Source organism: Salmo salar, chromosome 04, assembly GCF_965601325.2.
Source record: "Salmo salar chromosome 04, fSalSal1, whole genome shotgun sequence".
Classification (NCBI taxonomy): domain Eukaryota; kingdom Metazoa; phylum Chordata; class Actinopteri; order Salmoniformes; family Salmonidae; genus Salmo; species Salmo salar.
Genome location: NC_138294.1, coordinates 44,432,340 through 44,450,014, shown reverse-complemented (window position 1 = coordinate 44,450,014; position 17,675 = coordinate 44,432,340). Strand labels below are relative to the sequence as shown.

The window sequence follows — 17,675 nt, the reverse complement described above, 5'->3', positions numbered from 1 at the left end:
TGCAAAGTGACCTTAAACCATAAAGAAATAGCCAATCTCTAATTTAAAGCCTAAAACGTTGCCTACCATTAGGTCAGATCGTGAAATGCGAGTTCAACTACATTTTTACAAGACCAAATATACGAACAAATAAAATGCAATGAACAAATGAGTGTTGATCAGAATGAGGCTCTCTCCTCACTATATTGTTCCTGCACTGAGGAATTACCATCTTCAGATAGTGTTTTTATAATTTGTCTGCAGATAATCGATACCTGGAGCTGAAAAAGCAACGGTAACAGTATGCAAATAAGGGAGCCAAATAAACGGATTTTTCACAGATGCAATTCGATTCCCAACGTTCACCAAAAACAGCCGTTCAAAAAGAGCCGTTCGTTCGTATCACTACCTGCTACCCACCCGGCCACTGCAATGCGATGCTGCGGCTGCTCACTACTGCCGAGAGTCCCGCGCTGTACTGATGGAGGGAGGGAAGTTGTGATGCGGCGAGATATCCCCTAAAAATAGGGAGATATCCCCTAGAAAGGCCAACCTAAAACCATGGCGGAGGCCAATCCTTTTAGGGGACTGCCCCGTTTGCGGAGGGCCGCGGTAAGGTGTTTACGATATAAGTATTTCTTTGATGTTTCCCGAAATTAGGAATCAGGATCTGTCTATTGCAGCATAGCGAGGCGAACACTGTTTGGCCGGGATGTGCCCTACTGCGGCATCAGCTAGAAATCGCATGCGACTTAAGGCATATACAAATGTCAGATAACACTTGAGTTTCTGTCTGTTCTAGTAAGCGTGCATTTCAAAAATAGTTTACATAGTTGTACGTCTATACATGTGTTTGGAGATGCGGGGGGGAGGGGGGTCGGTCGGACAGGACATGCCAATGACAAAATGGTGTGTATGATAAGTCTTGCGGTATAACAACAGTAACAATAGTTGAAACAGGTCTTTAGGCATTGAAGAGTGATATAACCTAGTGTTTGTTGTAGGTGGTATTATCATCAGTGTTATCTTTATCGATAGAGAGTTAATGCATATTGTATGACCTTAAAATATTATTGCAGTAGCCTAGTTGCATTTCTACTGCTGTCTGTATGTATCAGTCTGCATCATTCATATACTGTTAGCTAATAACTGATATAGCCTATTGTACTATATTTGCTCTGTAGTTCACCACAGGGCACCACAGGCACCACAGCCAATTCCTACTTTGGCCGCCTTTCCTTCCAGTTCTCTGCTGCCAATGACTGGAACGAACTGCAAAAGTCACTGAAGCTGGAGATGCATATCTCCCTCACTAACTTTAAGCACCAGCTGTCAGAGCAGCTTAGAGATCATTGCACCTGTACATAACTCACCTGTAAATAGCCCACCCAACTACATCATCCCCATATTGTTATATATATATTTTTTTGCTCCTTTGTACCCAGTATCTCTACTTGCACATTCATCTTCTGCACATCTATCACTCCAGTGTTTAATTGCTAAATTGTAATTATTTTGTCACTATGGCCTATTTATTGCCTTACCTCCCTAACCTGACCTCTTTTGCACACACTGTATATAGAATTTTTTTCTACTGTGTTATTGACTGTACGTTTGTTTATTCCATGTGTAACTCTGTGTTGTTGTTTGTGGCGCACTGCTTTGCTTTATCTTGGCCAGGTCGCAGTTGTAAATGAGAACTTGTTCTCAACTGGCCTTCCTGGTTAAATAAAGGTGAAATCCTATTTTTTTTAATGTACTGTAAGCAAGGTGTTTCAGTGACACAGCAGTGTGGTCGCAAACGATGGAGACAGTAGTTTTGTTAGAGCTGAATTATACTAAAAAACGGTTTCTCATAATACATGCATTATGTGATGGTATTCGGGGATATTTGAGATGTGTAATAGGCCAAAAAACTGTTGATATGCATGTTTTTGATCTGTGCTGCAGTGATCAAATCTCCAGCATGTCTCCACTAGGATTGACTGAGTGCTAGGGAAAGCTGATGAGCTTGGTGTCGCCTGGTGTGTTTCATTGATCACCTGTCCTGCAGACATTCAGATTGACTTTGCCTTGTATCTATTTGCATTCACGCTGCTGCTCAAGGCTGCCCCTTGGATCACAGTGGCCTGTACATGGAAGTACATCTCCAATTGGCCTATGCAAAGTTCCATTACTGAAGTCTTATTCACTTTTAGTGCTGAGGTGCATTTGCCTCACACATCTGAAGAGAGTCTGACATAGAACAACAGCTAGTTGGTCACAAGGATGTTATAAGAGTCGAAGGTCCTCCACTGCTGTTGCAGTATGATGTTGGAGGTGTTGCAGTATGATGTTGGAGGTGTTGCAGTATGATAGAGGTGTTGCAGTATTATGTTGGAGGTGTTGCAGTATGATGTCGGAGACATTGCAGTATGATGTTGGAGGTGTTGCAGTATGATGTCGGAGGCATTGCAGTATGATGTCGGAGGCGTTGCAGTATGATGTCGGAGGCGTTGCAGTATGATGTCGGAGACGTTGCAGTATGATGTTGGAGGCGTTGCAGTATGATGTTGGCGGTGTTGCAGTATGATGTCGGAGGGCGTTGCAGTATGTCAGGGGGTGTTGCAGTATGATGTTGGAGGCATTGCAGTATGATATTGGAGGGCGGTGCATTATGATGTCGGAGGCGTTGCAGTATGATGTCGGAGGCGTTGCAGAATGATGTCGGAGGCGTTGCAGTATGATGTCGGAGGTGTTGCAGTATGATGTCGGAGGCGTTGCAGTATGATGTCGGAGGTGTTGCAGTATGATGTCGGAGGGCGTTGCAGTATGATGTCGGAGGGCGTTGCAGAATGATGTCGGAGGCGTTGCAGTATGATGTCGGAGGTGTTGCAGTATGATGTCGGAGGCGTTGCAGTACAATGTTGGAGGGCGTTGAAGTATGATGTCGAAGGGCATTGCAGTATGATGTTGGAGGCGTTGCAGTATGATGTCGGAGACGTTGCAGTATGATGTCGGAGGCGTTGCAGTATGATGTCGGAGGGCGTTGCAGTATGATGTCGGAGGGCGTTGCAGAATGATGTCGGAGGCGTTGCAGTATGATGTCGGAGGTGTTGCAGTATGATGTCGGAGGCGTTGCAGTACAATGTTGGAGGGAGTTGCAGTATGATGTCGGAGGCGTTGCAGTATGATGTTGGAGGTGTTGTATTACGATGTCGAAGGGCGTTGCAGTATGATGTTGGAGGCGTTGCAGTATGATGTTGGAGGCGTTGCAGTATGATGTCGGAGGGCGTTGCAGTATGATGTCGGAGGGCGTTGCAGTATGATGTTGGAGGCGTTGCAGTATGATGTTGGAGGCGTTGCAGTATGATGTCGGAGGCGTTGCATTACGATGTCGAAGGGCGTTGCAGTATGATGTTGGAGGTGTTGCAGTATGATGTTGGAGACGTTGCAGTATGATGTCGGAGGCGTTGCAGTATGATGTCGGAGGCGTTGCATTACGATGTCGGAGGGCATTGCAGTATGATGTTGGAGGCGTTGCAGTATGATGTCGGAGGCGTTGCATTACGATGTCGAAGGGCGTTGCAGTATGATGTTGGAGGTGTTGCAGTATGATGTTGGAGACGTTGCAGTATGATGTCGGAGGCGTTGCAGTCTGATGTTGGAGGCGTTGCAGTATGATGTCGGAGGCGTTGCAATACGTCGGAGGGCGTTGCAGTATGATGTTGGAGGCATTGCAGTATGATGTTGGAAGCGTTGCATTACGATGTTGAAGGGCGTTGCAGTATGATGTTGGAGGTGTTGCAGTATGATGTCGGAGGGCGTTGCTGTATGATGTCGGAGACGTTGCTGTATGATATCAGAGGGCGCTGCAGTATGATGTCGGAGGCGTTGCAGTCTGATGTTGGCGGTGTTGCAGTATGATGTCGGAGGCGTTGCAGTATGATGTCGGAGGTGTTGCAGTATGATGTCGGAGGGCGTTGCAGTATGATGTCGGAGGGCGTTGCAGAATGATGTCGGAGGCGTTGCAGTATGATGTCGGAGGTGTTGCAGTATGATGTCGGAGGCGTTGCAGTACAATGTTGGAGGGCGTTGAAGTATGATGTCGAAGGGCATTGCAGTATGATGTTGGAGGCGTTGCAGTATGATGTCGGAGACGTTGCAGTATGATGTCGGAGGCGTTGCAGTATGATGTCGGAGGGCGTTGCAGTATGATGTCGGAGGGCGTTGCAGAATGATGTCGGAGGCGTTGCAGTATGATGTCGGAGGTGTTGCAGTATGATGTCGGAGGCGTTGCAGTACAATGTTGGAGGGAGTTGCAGTATGATGTCGGAGGCGTTGCAGTATGATGTTGGAGGTGTTGTATTACGATGTCGAAGGGCGTTGCAGTATGATGTTGGAGGCGTTGCAGTATGATGTTGGAGGCGTTGCAGTATGATGTCAGAGGGCGTTGCAGTATGATGTCGGAGGGCGTTGCAGTATGATGTTGGAGGCGTTGCAGTATGATGTTGGAGGCGTTGCAGTATGATGTCGGAGGCGTTGCATTACGATGTCGAAGGGCGTTGCAGTATGATGTTGGAGGTGTTGCAGTATGATGTCGGAGACGTTGCAGTATGATGTCGGAGGCGTTGCAGTATGATGTCGGAGGCGTTGCATTACGATGTCGGAGGGCATTGCAGTATGATGTTGGAGGCGTTGCAGTATGATGTCGGAGGCGTTGCATTACGATGTCGAAGGGCGTTGCAGTATGATGTTGGAGGTGTTGCAGTATGATGTTGGAGACGTTGCAGTATGATGTCGGAGGCGTTGCAGTCTGATGTTGGAGGCGTTGCAGTATGATGTCGGAGGCGTTGCAATACGTCGGAGGGCGTTGCAGTATGATGTTGGAGGCATTGCAGTATGATGTTGGAAGCGTTGCATTACGATGTTGAAGGGCGTTGCAGTATGATGTTGGAGGTGTTGCAGTATGATGTCGGAGGGCGTTGCTGTATGATGTCGGAGACGTTGCTGTATGATATCAGAGGGCGCTGCAGTATGATGTCGGAGGCGTTGCAGTCTGATGTTGGCGGTGTTGCAGTATGATGTTGGAGGCGTTGCAGTATGATGTCGGAGGGCGTTGCATTACGATGTCGGAGGGCATTGCAGTATGATGTTGGAGGCGTTGCAGTATGATGTCGGAGGCGTTGCATTACGATGTCGAAGGGCGTTGCAGTATGATGTTGGAGGTGTTGCAGTATGATGTTGGAGGCGTTGCATTACGATGTCGAAGGGCGTTGCAGTATGATGTTGGAGGTGTTGCAGTATGATGTCGGAGGCGTTGCATTACGATGTCAAAAGGCGTTACAGTATGATGTCGGAGGCGTTGCAGTATGATGTTGGAGGCGTTGCAGTATGATGTCGGAGGCGTTGCATTACGATGTCGAAGGGCGTTGCAGTATGATGTTGGAGGTGTTGCAGTATGATGTTGGAGACGTTGCAGTATGATGTCGGAGGCGTTGCAGTATGATGTTGGAGGCGTTGCAGTCTGATGTTGGAGGCGTTGCAGTCTGATGTTGGAGGCGTTGCAGTATGATGTTGGAGGCGTTGCAGTATGATGTCGGAGGCGTTGCATTACGATGTCGGAGGGCGTTGCAGTATGATGTTGGAGGTGTTGCAGTATGATGTCGGAGATGTTGCAGTATGATGTCGGAGGGCGTTGCTGTATGATGTCGGAGGCGTTGCTGTATGATATCAGAGGGCGTTGCAGTATGATGTCGGAGGCGTTGCAGTCTGATGTTGGCGGTGTTGCAGTATGATGTTGGAGGCGTTGCAGTATGATGTCGGAGGGCGTTGCATTACGATGTCGGAGGGCGTTGCAGTATGATGTTGGCGGTGTTGCAGTATGATGTTGGAGACGTTGCAGTATGATGTCGGAGGCGTTGCAGTCTGATGTCGGAGGCGTTGCAGTCTGATGTTGGAGGCATTGCAGTATGATGTCGGATGCGGTGCATTACGATGTTGGAGGGCGTTGCGGTATGATGTTGGAGGCGTTGCAGTATGATGTTGGAGGTGTTGCAGTATGATGTTGGAGGTGTTGCAGTATGATGTTGGAGGTGTTGCAGTATGATGTTGGAGGTGTTGCAGTATGTTGTTGGAGGTGTTGCAGTATGTTGTGAGTTTCTCTGCTATTCCAGAGACTGTAGAAGGCTACTATTTTACCTATATTTCCCCTCTTTCTCGATCATTTGTTTATTTTAATCATCATGTAGAGACAATACTTGTCATACTTGTTTTGCAACGCATTAAAATGAACTGGAACCTAAATTCCAGTGGACGGAATTAGAACATCTTGGTAAAATTAGAGCCCATTACATTCATCCAGAGCCATATAGTTAACATGTGTAAAAATATGTATCAAAATATAACTCTGCATTCATCTAGCCATGCAACATAGGGGTTATCATTTCTACCTAAACATCAAATCAAATCAAATGTATTTGTCACATACACATGGTTAGCAGGTGTTAATGCAAGTATAGCGAAATGCTTGTGCTTCTAGTTCCGACCATGCAGTAATATCTAACAAGTAATCTACCAATTCCACAACAACTACCTTGTACACGTAAGTGTAAAGGAATGAATACGAATATGTACATGAAAATATATAAATGAGTGATGGCCGAATGACGTAGGCAAGATGTAATAGATGGTATGGAGTACAGTATATACATATGAGATGAGTATTGTAGGGTATGAAAACATATAAAGCTGCATTGTTTAAGGTGGCTAGTGATACATTACATCAGGATGGCATAGAGTACAGTATATACATATGAGATGAGTAATGTAGGTTATGAAAACATTACATAAAGTCAACATGCTGACTTAGGTTTATTCACTCGTCTAGTGCGATAGGGAGGAGGACTTTATGTAAGAGTTATCTAATGATCTAAGAAGGTCAACACTGTGAACGTCCACACTTACTGAGTAGGATGAAAACTAAGAGGAACAGCTTGAGAACGGTAGTGAGGCAATAACCAAGTAGGATGAAAAGAGAGCACGCTGACACAACAGTCATACCACACAGGCAATAACGTTAAATGATATCAATTATCTTAACTGTTTTTCTCTTCTCCTGCTGTCTTCTTTCTGCAGATGTCCTTCCCGGGGAATCTCCACCTGGTGTTGGTTCTGCGGCCCACCAGTCTCCTGCAGAGTCCCTCAGGCACCGGCACTGACTTGGGCTTCCGCTTCAGCCAGGATGACTTCATGCTCAAGATGCCGGTAAGAAGTGGACATGACGAAACCAAGGCTTGTTTGAAATGTTGAGCAAATACCAGTACAGAAAGTGGTTAAGGGACAGTAGTCAGGTGATTACAGTAGTTGTTTCAACAGTCTGGCAATATCAGGGGCTGTGAAGGACTCTCTTAGGTTGTGTTACCCACAATCTCTCTCTAAGATGTATTACTGTAATGTGAGGAGTGATTATTATGGATTCTGGTTGTCATGGTGCTTTTGTGTTGTACACCTCGGTCTGCTACTCTGCGTTCTTCCACAGGTGGTTATGCTCAGTTCAGTTACGGACCTGCTTCGCTACATCGATGAGAACCAGCTGACCTCCGAGTTTGGTGGAACTCTGGAGTACTGCCATAGTGACTGGATTGTCCTTCGTACGGTAAACATGCTGTCCCACGGTGTCACCTAAAGCAACACATTGATTTATAGGCAGACCTGGTATTTTGGAACACTGACCTCATCAACGACACGTAGACAATTAACACCGCAAAGGAGCCTAGATGTGCAGTGTGGCAGAATACGTGACAAATTGGTGTTTTTGGTATAAGGCAGACGTTCATTCATATTTGTCTCCCTCTGTAGGCGATTGAGAGCTTTGCCGTGACTGTGAAGGAGATAGCCCAGTTGCTGCAGTCGTTTGGCACCGAGCTCGCCGAGACCGAGCTTCCAGATGAGGCCGACGCCATCGAGTTCCTCCTCAGATCCCACACTGACAAATACAGGCAGCTGAAAGTAAGACACATCTCCCATGACAACCTTGGAATTATTCACACTTTTTTGTTGTTGTTGTTGCAAGGCCGTAGTAGTGCATGGTGTTGTGACGTCCTGTGAATAACCGAATGGCAACGATTGCAGGAGGACATCAGGTCAGTGATGCGGGAGGGCCGTCACTTGCTCTCCAACCTGGAAGCCGCCAAGGCAGCTAAAGCTGATGGTCAGGAGGACAAAGATATCAAACAGGACTGGGACACGGTGCAGAGGTGCAGTACACTGTTAAAAAAAGATGGTTCAGACAACTGTGTTTCTTCACATGCCGTTGGTGTGTGTAGTTCCATTTATCTCATGTTGTCTTTGCGGGAGCTGCCATGGGATGGGGTTCTGGTGGAATTATCGTTTTGATAGGTTTAAGTGTTTGACCTTTAGCTTGTGTACCATCTGTTTTCTTCAGGCTTCTGGCCCAACTACGGGACATGGAGGTGGCTTTTGATGGCTTTTTTGAGAAGCATCACCTGAAACTGCAGCAGTACCTTCAGCTGATGAGATATGAGATGAGCTTTCATGAGGTACAGCCAGTTTAGAGTGGTACAAGTGAAAACTGTCAATCTGTACTATTTCCTACATTTAGTGCCAAAGGTCAAACTTCCTTTTTGCTGTTGCTCAGATGGAGGAGATCCTGGACCGGCTGTCTGGTCAGGAGAAGGAGGTCGCTGCAGTGGGCGGCACTGTGGTCCAGACAGAACAGCTATTAAAAGATCTGGAGTCACTGGACACCCGCGCACAGGTCAGGGTTCCACGCCACAAACGAACCTCTCGCTTGACCCTTATCCAGTACATCGTGAGATTTCTGTCAGAGAACCGTAAACTGCTCCAGATAGGTGCACCTCTGATGGGGATCCTTGACCGGGTTTTTTGTTGTTGTGATTGTGGTGGTTGTCAGGAAGAGATGGGCCGCGCCCAGATAATCATCCTGCGCGGCCACCAGCTGGCCACCGGTCACCACTACGCTCTGGCCCTGATCGTCCAGCGGTGCAACGAGCTGCGGCACCACTGTGACGTGCTGACCACCGCTATCCGAGCCAAACGGGCTGCCCTCACCCGCATACGCGACCTGCTGCTGCGTCTGGAAGAGGCATGCGAGCGCACGCATGCACACACACACACACACACACACACAATTGTAACCCCCATCGTCCCATATCCACTCATAAAGCTTGTAGAGACAGTGATGTCTGTGATAGTCAGTGTGTCATGCTTCCATGCGTCTGTGTGTGTGTGTGTGTGTGTGTGTGTCTGTGTGTCTATGTCCGCCTTCAGGCCCGGCGCTGGTGTGACGAGGGGGCTTACCTCTTAGCCAATCAGCTGGTGGATAAGTTCCAGTCCAAGGAGGGAGCTCAGGGAGCGCTGCAGGACATAGAGAGACTCCAGGAGGAGACACCGTTGTGTCTGAGCCAAAGCCCTGATGTCCTCAGTCTGGAGTTTGAGGCCATCCTGACCCCTCAGCTAGAGGTATGCGTCCCTGTTCCATAGTGTGTTCTTTGGTATCAGTCACTTTTCCACCCAGCCTGGCTCCAAGTCATACCGTGCCATTTCCTCCCGTTATCATTTCATCCCAAAGCTCTTTGGTACGACGACAACACCCTGTCGACACGGCAAACATGACACATACTGTAATACTACTACTGCCACAAGTGTAGAGTATTATTATCAACAACCTACTGTTGCCAGCACTTTCCACCTTTCTCCTCCCTCATGCAGATCCAATAGGCCTGTCGATCTCTATCGATAATCTCTCTCTCTCTCTCTCTCTCTCTCTCTCTGTCTCCCTCTCTCTCTCTCTCTCTGTCTCTCTCTCTCTCTCTCTCTCTCTCTCTCTCTCTCTCTCTCTCTCTCTCTCTCTTCGTATCTCAGTCTCAGATTGGGGTGGCCACTGAGAAGCTGTCTGCCATGCAGAGAATGATCCACAACAGACAGGCATGTCTGAGGAAGCTGGCTGACATTCAGGTGCGGCCCGTCCAGCTGGTGGCCCCTCGGCCTGAGCACTCTCCCCGGTGCAAATCCCCTCTCTTCTCCCCCAAACACAGTACGTTACCATAACTACACAACCGCAAAACTCTTCCCGAGGCCTAACGGACGCTGAATGTGAATTAGTTCTCGTACTCTGATTATTAGGTGTGTGAGAGAAGATTTTTCAAGGATGATAGTGGACATTCAGCAGCCTGTCTTCCTCAGATCAAGTGTTCATACTTGAAGTAATCGTCTTTTTTTTCATAATCATTCTGTGCATTTTCATGCCTGCAGGTGTAGATTTCAACTCGGTTCTCAACTCAAGGTTCTCTTTTGACCTCTTACCTGGCAAGAGGGCAGCTCGGAAAAGCCCTAGAAAGGTGAGAGTTGGGTTCTGACAACTAAAGATCAGAAGGTTCCTTAAGATCCACTGTATTCATTATAAGTGTATGACACGCACGGGACCTGTATTAATATAGGACTTTGGTTACGTGGTTATTTCGACCAGCATGTCCGGTTTTTCCCAATCGACGATTCGGATGGGATTCGTTTTTACCAAACTGCCCAGGGAAATATATCATTTTTCTCATTCTAAATGGACCATCGTGACGGGAGCCAGGAGGTTGTTCTAGGCGTGAATATATTTCAACTTATATTGGCTTTCAGTTTGGAGAAAGTCTAAATGGTATCAACAAGAGCCGCGAACTGTATGCAGACACTCAATTAACGGACGTAATTGCCAATTTATCAATTCATTGGCACAATATCATCCGCTTAATCTTTTAAAAGAGAAATAGGCACTGCCCGCTGGTTGAATCAACGTTGTATCCACGTCATGGTAATGAAATGACGTTGAACCCAAGTGGAATAGACGTTGAGTTAACGTCTGTGCCCAGTAGGCGGGAAAGTTGGTATATGACAGAACAGATCGTTCATTTGTACGCTACGTCGCGCTTTGTTTTAAGACCGCGTGCAGCACCTGTTCAACTCTGTAATATCCATCAAAACACAGGGATGACGATTCACACGGGGTAAGTATTATCAGAGGACCTGGGGAGTTTTCTGGGGGGGGGATAATAACCTTCCCGCCAGGTAAAAATGACTGACATGGCAGATACGGACAAGACTACAATGACGGATGTGGTGTTTTGTGCTCGTGCGGATAATTACATTACCCGACCATCCCAACCTCCCCCGTCCCAATAGGGCTATAGAATGTCCCCTACTTTACATTTCATGTCAACACGATTTGCGTTTTCTCCCATGTGGGATAGCCTATTTTTTTTAATCTGGCCTCCACATCATTTTTGTCCTACAGAGTGGCTTATCATTGTTTCAGCTTGTCATGTTGACTAAATTCATTCCTGCCCTCTCTCTCTCTCTCCCTCTCCAGATAGAGGTGATGCATGACTATGAGGAGAACCGCAACTCTCTCTCCTACGGCCAGGAGGGAGAGGAGAGCCCAGACCAGCTGAAACGGTGAAACAGCCCCCCACTCATCATCAGTCTGCATGTACTGTCTGATTCCAGCTTGGTTTCATCAACTGTTTATCTGTCTTTGTTATCTGCCTAGAAAATGTAATTACATTTCATTTAATAAAGGAATTTCCCTTACTGGTGCCTCTTTGTCTCTCTCTCTCTCTCTCTCTGTGCATCTTGCTGACTGTGCTTTGTGTCTTCAGACACATAATCAAAGAGCTTATTGAGACAGAGAGGATCTATGTAGAGGAGCTGCTCTCTGTCTTGCTGGTAAGGTGTTTCATTTAACAGTTGCACAGACACACAAACCATCCCGACGGGTACGATATAAAAAAAAAACAAGTCTTCATTTCTGTAGGGTTACAGGGCAGAGATGGATAACCCCGTCCTCTCCAACCTACTGCCCTCTGTCCTGCGCAGCAAGAAGGAAGTCCTCTTCGGGAATATGCCAGAGATCTACAAATTCCATAGCAGGCAAGGATGTACACAAACACTCGCTCTTTCACACGCACCGAGGCACTGATAAGCAGAAGCTCTGTTTTTACAGTGAGGAGAGTATTGATTGAAGTCATGCCTCATCCTCTCCCTCCTCTCTACAGGACCTTCCTCCAGGACTTGGAGGGGTGCCTGGAGACTCCCGAGAGGGTTGGAGCCTGCTTTCTACAACGGGTGAGCAAGCTTGTGATCACCCCTCTCTGACTTCATGTGTTATGGGGTCCTCAGTCAGAGCCCCCTTGTAACCCTCTGCGGTCAGTTGGCTTGGTGTTGACGTTTCTCTGTCCGTTTCAGAAAGAAAAGTTCCAGGTGTACGAGCGCTACTGTCAGAACAAGCCGCACTCTGAGTTGCTATGGAGACAGTGCTCTGCTTCCCTCTTCTTCCAGGTACTCTGGCTAAGTGGACTGCCAAACTGTTTTTCATTGAAGAGAGATGCACTTCCCCTTACCTCCCACTTTTGAATCCCCTTTCATGTATTGATAAAAAAGTTCTAGTTTTGACAAACGTTGCGTCTTCTGGACACATTTGAAGGATTTCTTCAGTCTTTCTGTCTCCATCCTGTGTAGGAGTGTCAGAAGAAGCTGGCGCACAAACTGGGGTTGGACTCGTACCTCCTAAAGCCTGTCCAGAGACTGACTAAGTACCAGCTGCTGCTGAAGGTAGGGCTTGGGCTCAGCCGACATCTTGACGTACATGGTCCGTGTGCGCGCTTTAACATTCCATATGAACACATTGGGGCCCTCCGGGCTCCTGTCTTTCCCGACAGGAGCTGTTGAAGCACAGCGCAGAAAGTGGTTATATCTCTGAGCTGCAGGGAGCACTGGAGTCCATGCTGGATCTCCTCAAGTCTGTCAACGACTCCATGCACCAGATCGCCATCACAGGTTATGAGGTACTGCATGTGGGTGAGAGAATGTATGAGTGACTAAGTGAGGATGAATGAGAAGGGACAGATGTGCATCTTTTGTCTCTCAGTGAATTTTTCGTAATAATTATGTCTTACCATATCCCAACGTGCTGGGTTGTGTTGTGTCTGGCTGTGTCCCCAGGGGGAGCTGAGTGACCTGGGTCGGGTGCTGATGCAGGGCTCCTTCAGTGTGTGGATCAGCCATAAGAGGGGCCCGACGAGGATGAAGGCCCGTTTCAAACCCATGCAGAGGCATCTCTTCCTGCATGAGCACGCTCTGCTCTTCTGCAAGCGCCGTGAGGAGCATGGGGAGGGCCACGACCGCACCCCCTACTATAGCTTCAAGCACTGCCTGAGGGTAAGGCCCGGGGGGGGGCAGGGCACGACTGGCACTTCTGTTCTTATCATATGGACACACGTTCGCTTTGATTAAAGGGACAGTCAATACACTTGCGGTGGGGAATTGTGTTTTCTCTGCAGATGAGTGCTGTTGGCATCACTGAGAATGTCAAAGGAGATGTGAAAAAGTTTGAGCTCTGGTACAGTGGCAGAGAGGAGGTGTATGTTGTTCAGGTGAGGGCCACGTTATGTGTCATTTGATTTTGATTATCTTCTGCTCTCAGTTTAGTCTGTGTCTTGGGAAGTGATGGAGTAGGCTTGGTCTGGTCTTACTCACTTCATATGTATTCACCGTATTCTAGTCAAGACTCATCCTATATAACTACTGCTGTACCCACCGTTTCTATTCCTACACTGTCCATAATGTCGATAAACACCGTCCTGTATATTGGAATTCCGGACTCTGACATTGCTCGTCCGGATATTCCTCAATGATTTTATTTTATGTTTGGTAGAAACACAAGCATTTCGTTGCACCTGCGATAACATCTGCAAAATGTGTACGCGGCCAATACGGTTTGGTTTGATTTGACTCGCTGACACACGCACGGTACTGACGCCCGTGGTTGTGTTCCCCAGGCCCCTACGTTCCAGATCAAGATCGCCTGGCTCACGGAGATCAGGAAAATTCTCACCAACCAACAGAGGCTCCTCCAAGGTTTCTACTTTGCGTCTACTTGTGTGTCAGCTTCCATGTTGGGTGTGTTGTTCATTCCCCTCGTCCTCTATTGTGCTGTGATGTGACTTGTCTGTCTGCATGCCAGTAGTTTGGTTAAACTACCTGGTCTAAATTCCCTTTTATCCTCCCCCCCTCTCTCCCTCTCTCAGAAGACATTCCCCCTATTCAACTCTCGGAGCAGACTCCTCTGTCTCCTCCCTCTACTGACAGGTGATGCTCTTTGCATGTCCTCTCACGTCCGCTCATGTTCTCTCATGTCCCCCATGTCTTACAATTTGCATGACGAACAAAGAGAACATTGGGATTTCCTGGAATTGTTTGAAAATGGCGCTCGTAGCGTGTGATTCGTTTGTTGTCGATTCCAATCATAGCTTGGTATCAACTCATCTCCAACCTAGTGACTCCCGAAATGTCAAGCTTGTTTCTCTGGCGTTGGTCTCGAGAACGATGTGAGTTAGCCAGTGCCTGAGGCCAAGCTTGTGACCATGTGGATGTTGTGTTTCTGCCCCGTTCCTTTGCGACGCGGGACAGTCTGGCTCATATGTCGGTGTGCATGCCGTGGAGTCCCGGGCAGATCACTGGCTGCTCAGGTTGTTTTGATGTCCTTCCTCACAGTAAACCTCCAGACCAATCCCTCAGCACGGAGGAGGCCGAGTCGTCGGGCCGCACCAGCCCCGTCCTCACAGACCCCGTGGTCTTCTCCCCCCAGCCCCAGCACAACAATCGACGCAGTGAGTAAGCGTGGAAAACAGCAGCCATTTTGTCTCACCAATTCACTTTAGTAGCAAGGCAGACTCCAAGTCTGCTGGCCAGTTGGGGCCGGTCGGTGAGGTTTTGACACGTGGGAAGGTTTTGAAAGTGTCTAACGTCAGTGACATTTAGGTGAATATGTTTGGCACGCAGAGAGACCTTTGACTTGTGAGGAGGGTTGTAATCGAGAGCTTCTGTCTGTCAAACGTAGGTTGGCCTGGCACCTCCCACTCAGTGGACGTCTGCGAGGGTCTGGAGGACTGGAGCACCACTGACCTGTCCAACCTGTCAGACTCTGACGAGGAGGACGACCCTACTCCACTGGTGAGCCGGTCTAAAGGTCACCCGGCGTTGTAGTGTCAAGTGTTCTGCAAAACAGTTTGTGGACGTAATTGGACATTGGAATTAGAGCATGGTGTAAAATGTGAGGCTATTGTCAGTCTGTTTTTTCTTTATCTGGTCTTAAGGGGACATGCTTTCCTCTCACAGGTTCCTGGGAGGTACAGGGCCCTGGTGGAAAGTAGTGTGTGTAGTACAGATGACCTCATCATTAATTGCGGCGATGTCATCCAGCTGCTGGATCAGGACACTGTAGGGAAGTGGTGAGAAGCCCCGTTACTAATATCACTACCGCTGTTACTGTTGCTTGCCGTCGTTACTACAGCAGTACTCCTGATTCTCTCTCTGTCAGGCTTGTGAGGAATGTCAGTCGTTGTGATGAGGGTCGGGTCTCAGCTGATAACCTGCACAGGATTCTGGGAGAGAGTGGCCGTGCCCACTCAGGCAGGATGGAAGGTGAGGGGCTCCCCATGGACCAATAGTAGAGATCCCTGTTCTTGTGTTTGTAGCTATTAGCAAGAATGAATAAGATGTCCTCATATCCACATACATACCTGCACATTACGACCTTACTACCTGTGTGTTTCTCTACATACCTGCACATTACGACCTTACTACCTGTGTGCTTCTCTACATACCTGCACATTACGACCTTACTACCTGTGTGTTTCTCTACATACCTGCACATTACGACCTTACTACCTGTGTGCTTCTCTACATACCTGCACATTACGACCTTACTACCTGTGTGCTTCTCTACATACCTGCACATTACGACCTTACTACCTGTGTGCTTCTCTACATACCTGCACATTACGACCTTACTACCCGTGTGCTTCTCTACATACCTGCACATTACGACCTTACTACCTGTGTGCTTCTCTACATACCTGCACATTACGACCTTACTACCTGTGTGTTTCTCTACATACCTGCACATTACGACCTTACTACCTGTGTGTTTCTCTACATACCTGCACATTACGACCTTACTACCTGTGTGCTTCTCTACATACCTGCACATTACGACCTTACTACCTGTGTGCTTCTCTACATACCTGCACATTATGACCTTACTACCTGTGTGTTTCTCTACATACCTGCACATTACGACCTTACTACCTGTGTGCTTCTCTACATACCTGCACATTACGACCTTACTACCTGTGTGTTTCTCTACATACCTGCACATTACGACCTTACTACCCGTGTGTTTCTCTACATACCTGCACATTACGACCTTACTACCCGTGTGCTTCTCTACATACCTGCACATTACGACCTTACTACCCGTGTGCTTCTCTACATACCTGCACATTACGACCTTACTACCTGTGTGCTTCTCTACATACCTGCACATTACGACCTTACTACCTGTGTGCTTCTCTTACTCCTTCAGGGAATCAGAAAACCCGAAAGCTCAGCTCTCTCTGAATGAAGCACGTGCCATCCATCCTCCGTCCGGACAAAACCTCTGTCACCACAACTGTCGTCCTGACATCATTCCCATCCAAGGTCGTCTTCCCCGGAGTCTCCGGGGGCCTTGAACATGCTGCCAGAGACCGACCAGTCATCAATCAAACCAGAGGATCTGAAGGGTCAACTTTGCCTTCTTACCGTCCATCTCCCGAAATGTATAATAATCAACACCATATTAATACCATGACGATAAACCACAAGGACGTCTTTTTACATTTCCTCCAGAGAGTGCATGTGTTGCCGTGGGTAACATCCCTTCCCACGTCAAGCAAACAACCTCAAGCACAAGGCAGTGGACTGAGTCTACTTTCCGACCCCAGGCAGCATCACAACATCACCTTAAAGAACTGTCACCCCGGGACATAGGATCTCCATGTCTTCATTTTCCTGTGGATGAGATGCATGAACTGTTTCTAGTCCACTTTATAAATATATTTACTTAGAAAAGGACTGTTTTACTTCTGTTACAGTGAAAGTGAATCAATCTCTATTTTTTTACATTTGTGTGTAACTATCATGGTTCATGATAGACCATAACAGATTTCAACATATCATCAATGCCAGGTTATGTGCCAAAACATGCTATTGTACAGTTTCCCTGTCTGCTTTATTTGTTAGAACAGCCTCATTTTGTACCACTCTCATTATCCCCAGTTACTATGGTAAATAGCTTACATTTCAGTGTGCAAGCAAACCGTGCCAAGCGTTGTATTTCTATGCTCGCTATTCTGCATGAATGTCAACAGGGTGTTGCAGGTGGTCAGTTCCCTGTTGAACATTGCCTAATGCTTCTTTTTATGTGCACTGCAGTTTTGTGCCAGTAGGGGGTGGTGTGTCAGTCATCTGACCATTTGACGTGAGAGGAGGGTCCTGCGGTGCTGCTGCCGCGGCTGCTATTTCTACTGCTGAGTGAGTGCGATGATTGGATGTTGCAGCTTATGTGTAAATTCTCCACATAGACGGACGTTGGGGATTCATGTAAATGTACAGAGAATTTCATATATGATATGGATGGAAATTATTTTACCAAATACAAGCACAAGATAATCTGATGGGAGAGTCTTTCTTTACATTCTAGTCATTTAGCAGACACTCTTATCCAGAGCGACTTACAGTATTCAAAAAAAGAATTTCAAGGAACTAAAAGACATTGAGGATACAGCCGTCTGGGTTTTGATGATGTAGAA

The 17,675-nt window shown here is 47.4% G+C and overlaps 1 protein-coding gene across 1 annotated transcript; it reads left to right on the top strand.

Moving 5' to 3' along the window:
* Positions 1-404: 404 nt before the first annotated feature.
* Positions 405-17,540, top strand: mcf2b (MCF.2 cell line derived transforming sequence b). Its single transcript, XM_082974419.1, is given in 27 exon segments — positions 405-591; positions 7,096-7,224; positions 7,499-7,615; positions 7,819-7,968; positions 8,092-8,216; positions 8,405-8,519; positions 8,618-8,737; positions 8,894-9,194; positions 9,197-9,462; positions 9,865-10,036; positions 10,255-10,340; positions 11,354-11,439; positions 11,643-11,709; positions 11,798-11,913; positions 12,039-12,108; positions 12,229-12,321; positions 12,502-12,594; positions 12,702-12,827; positions 12,985-13,200; positions 13,323-13,415; positions 13,821-13,899; positions 14,070-14,130; positions 14,452-14,651; positions 14,882-14,994; positions 15,160-15,272; positions 15,362-15,465; positions 16,409-17,540. Coding segments are annotated over 27 exon segments (3,297 nt in total). The 5' UTR covers positions 405-540; the 3' UTR covers positions 16,444-17,540.
* The last annotated feature ends 135 nt before the right edge of the window (positions 17,541-17,675 follow it).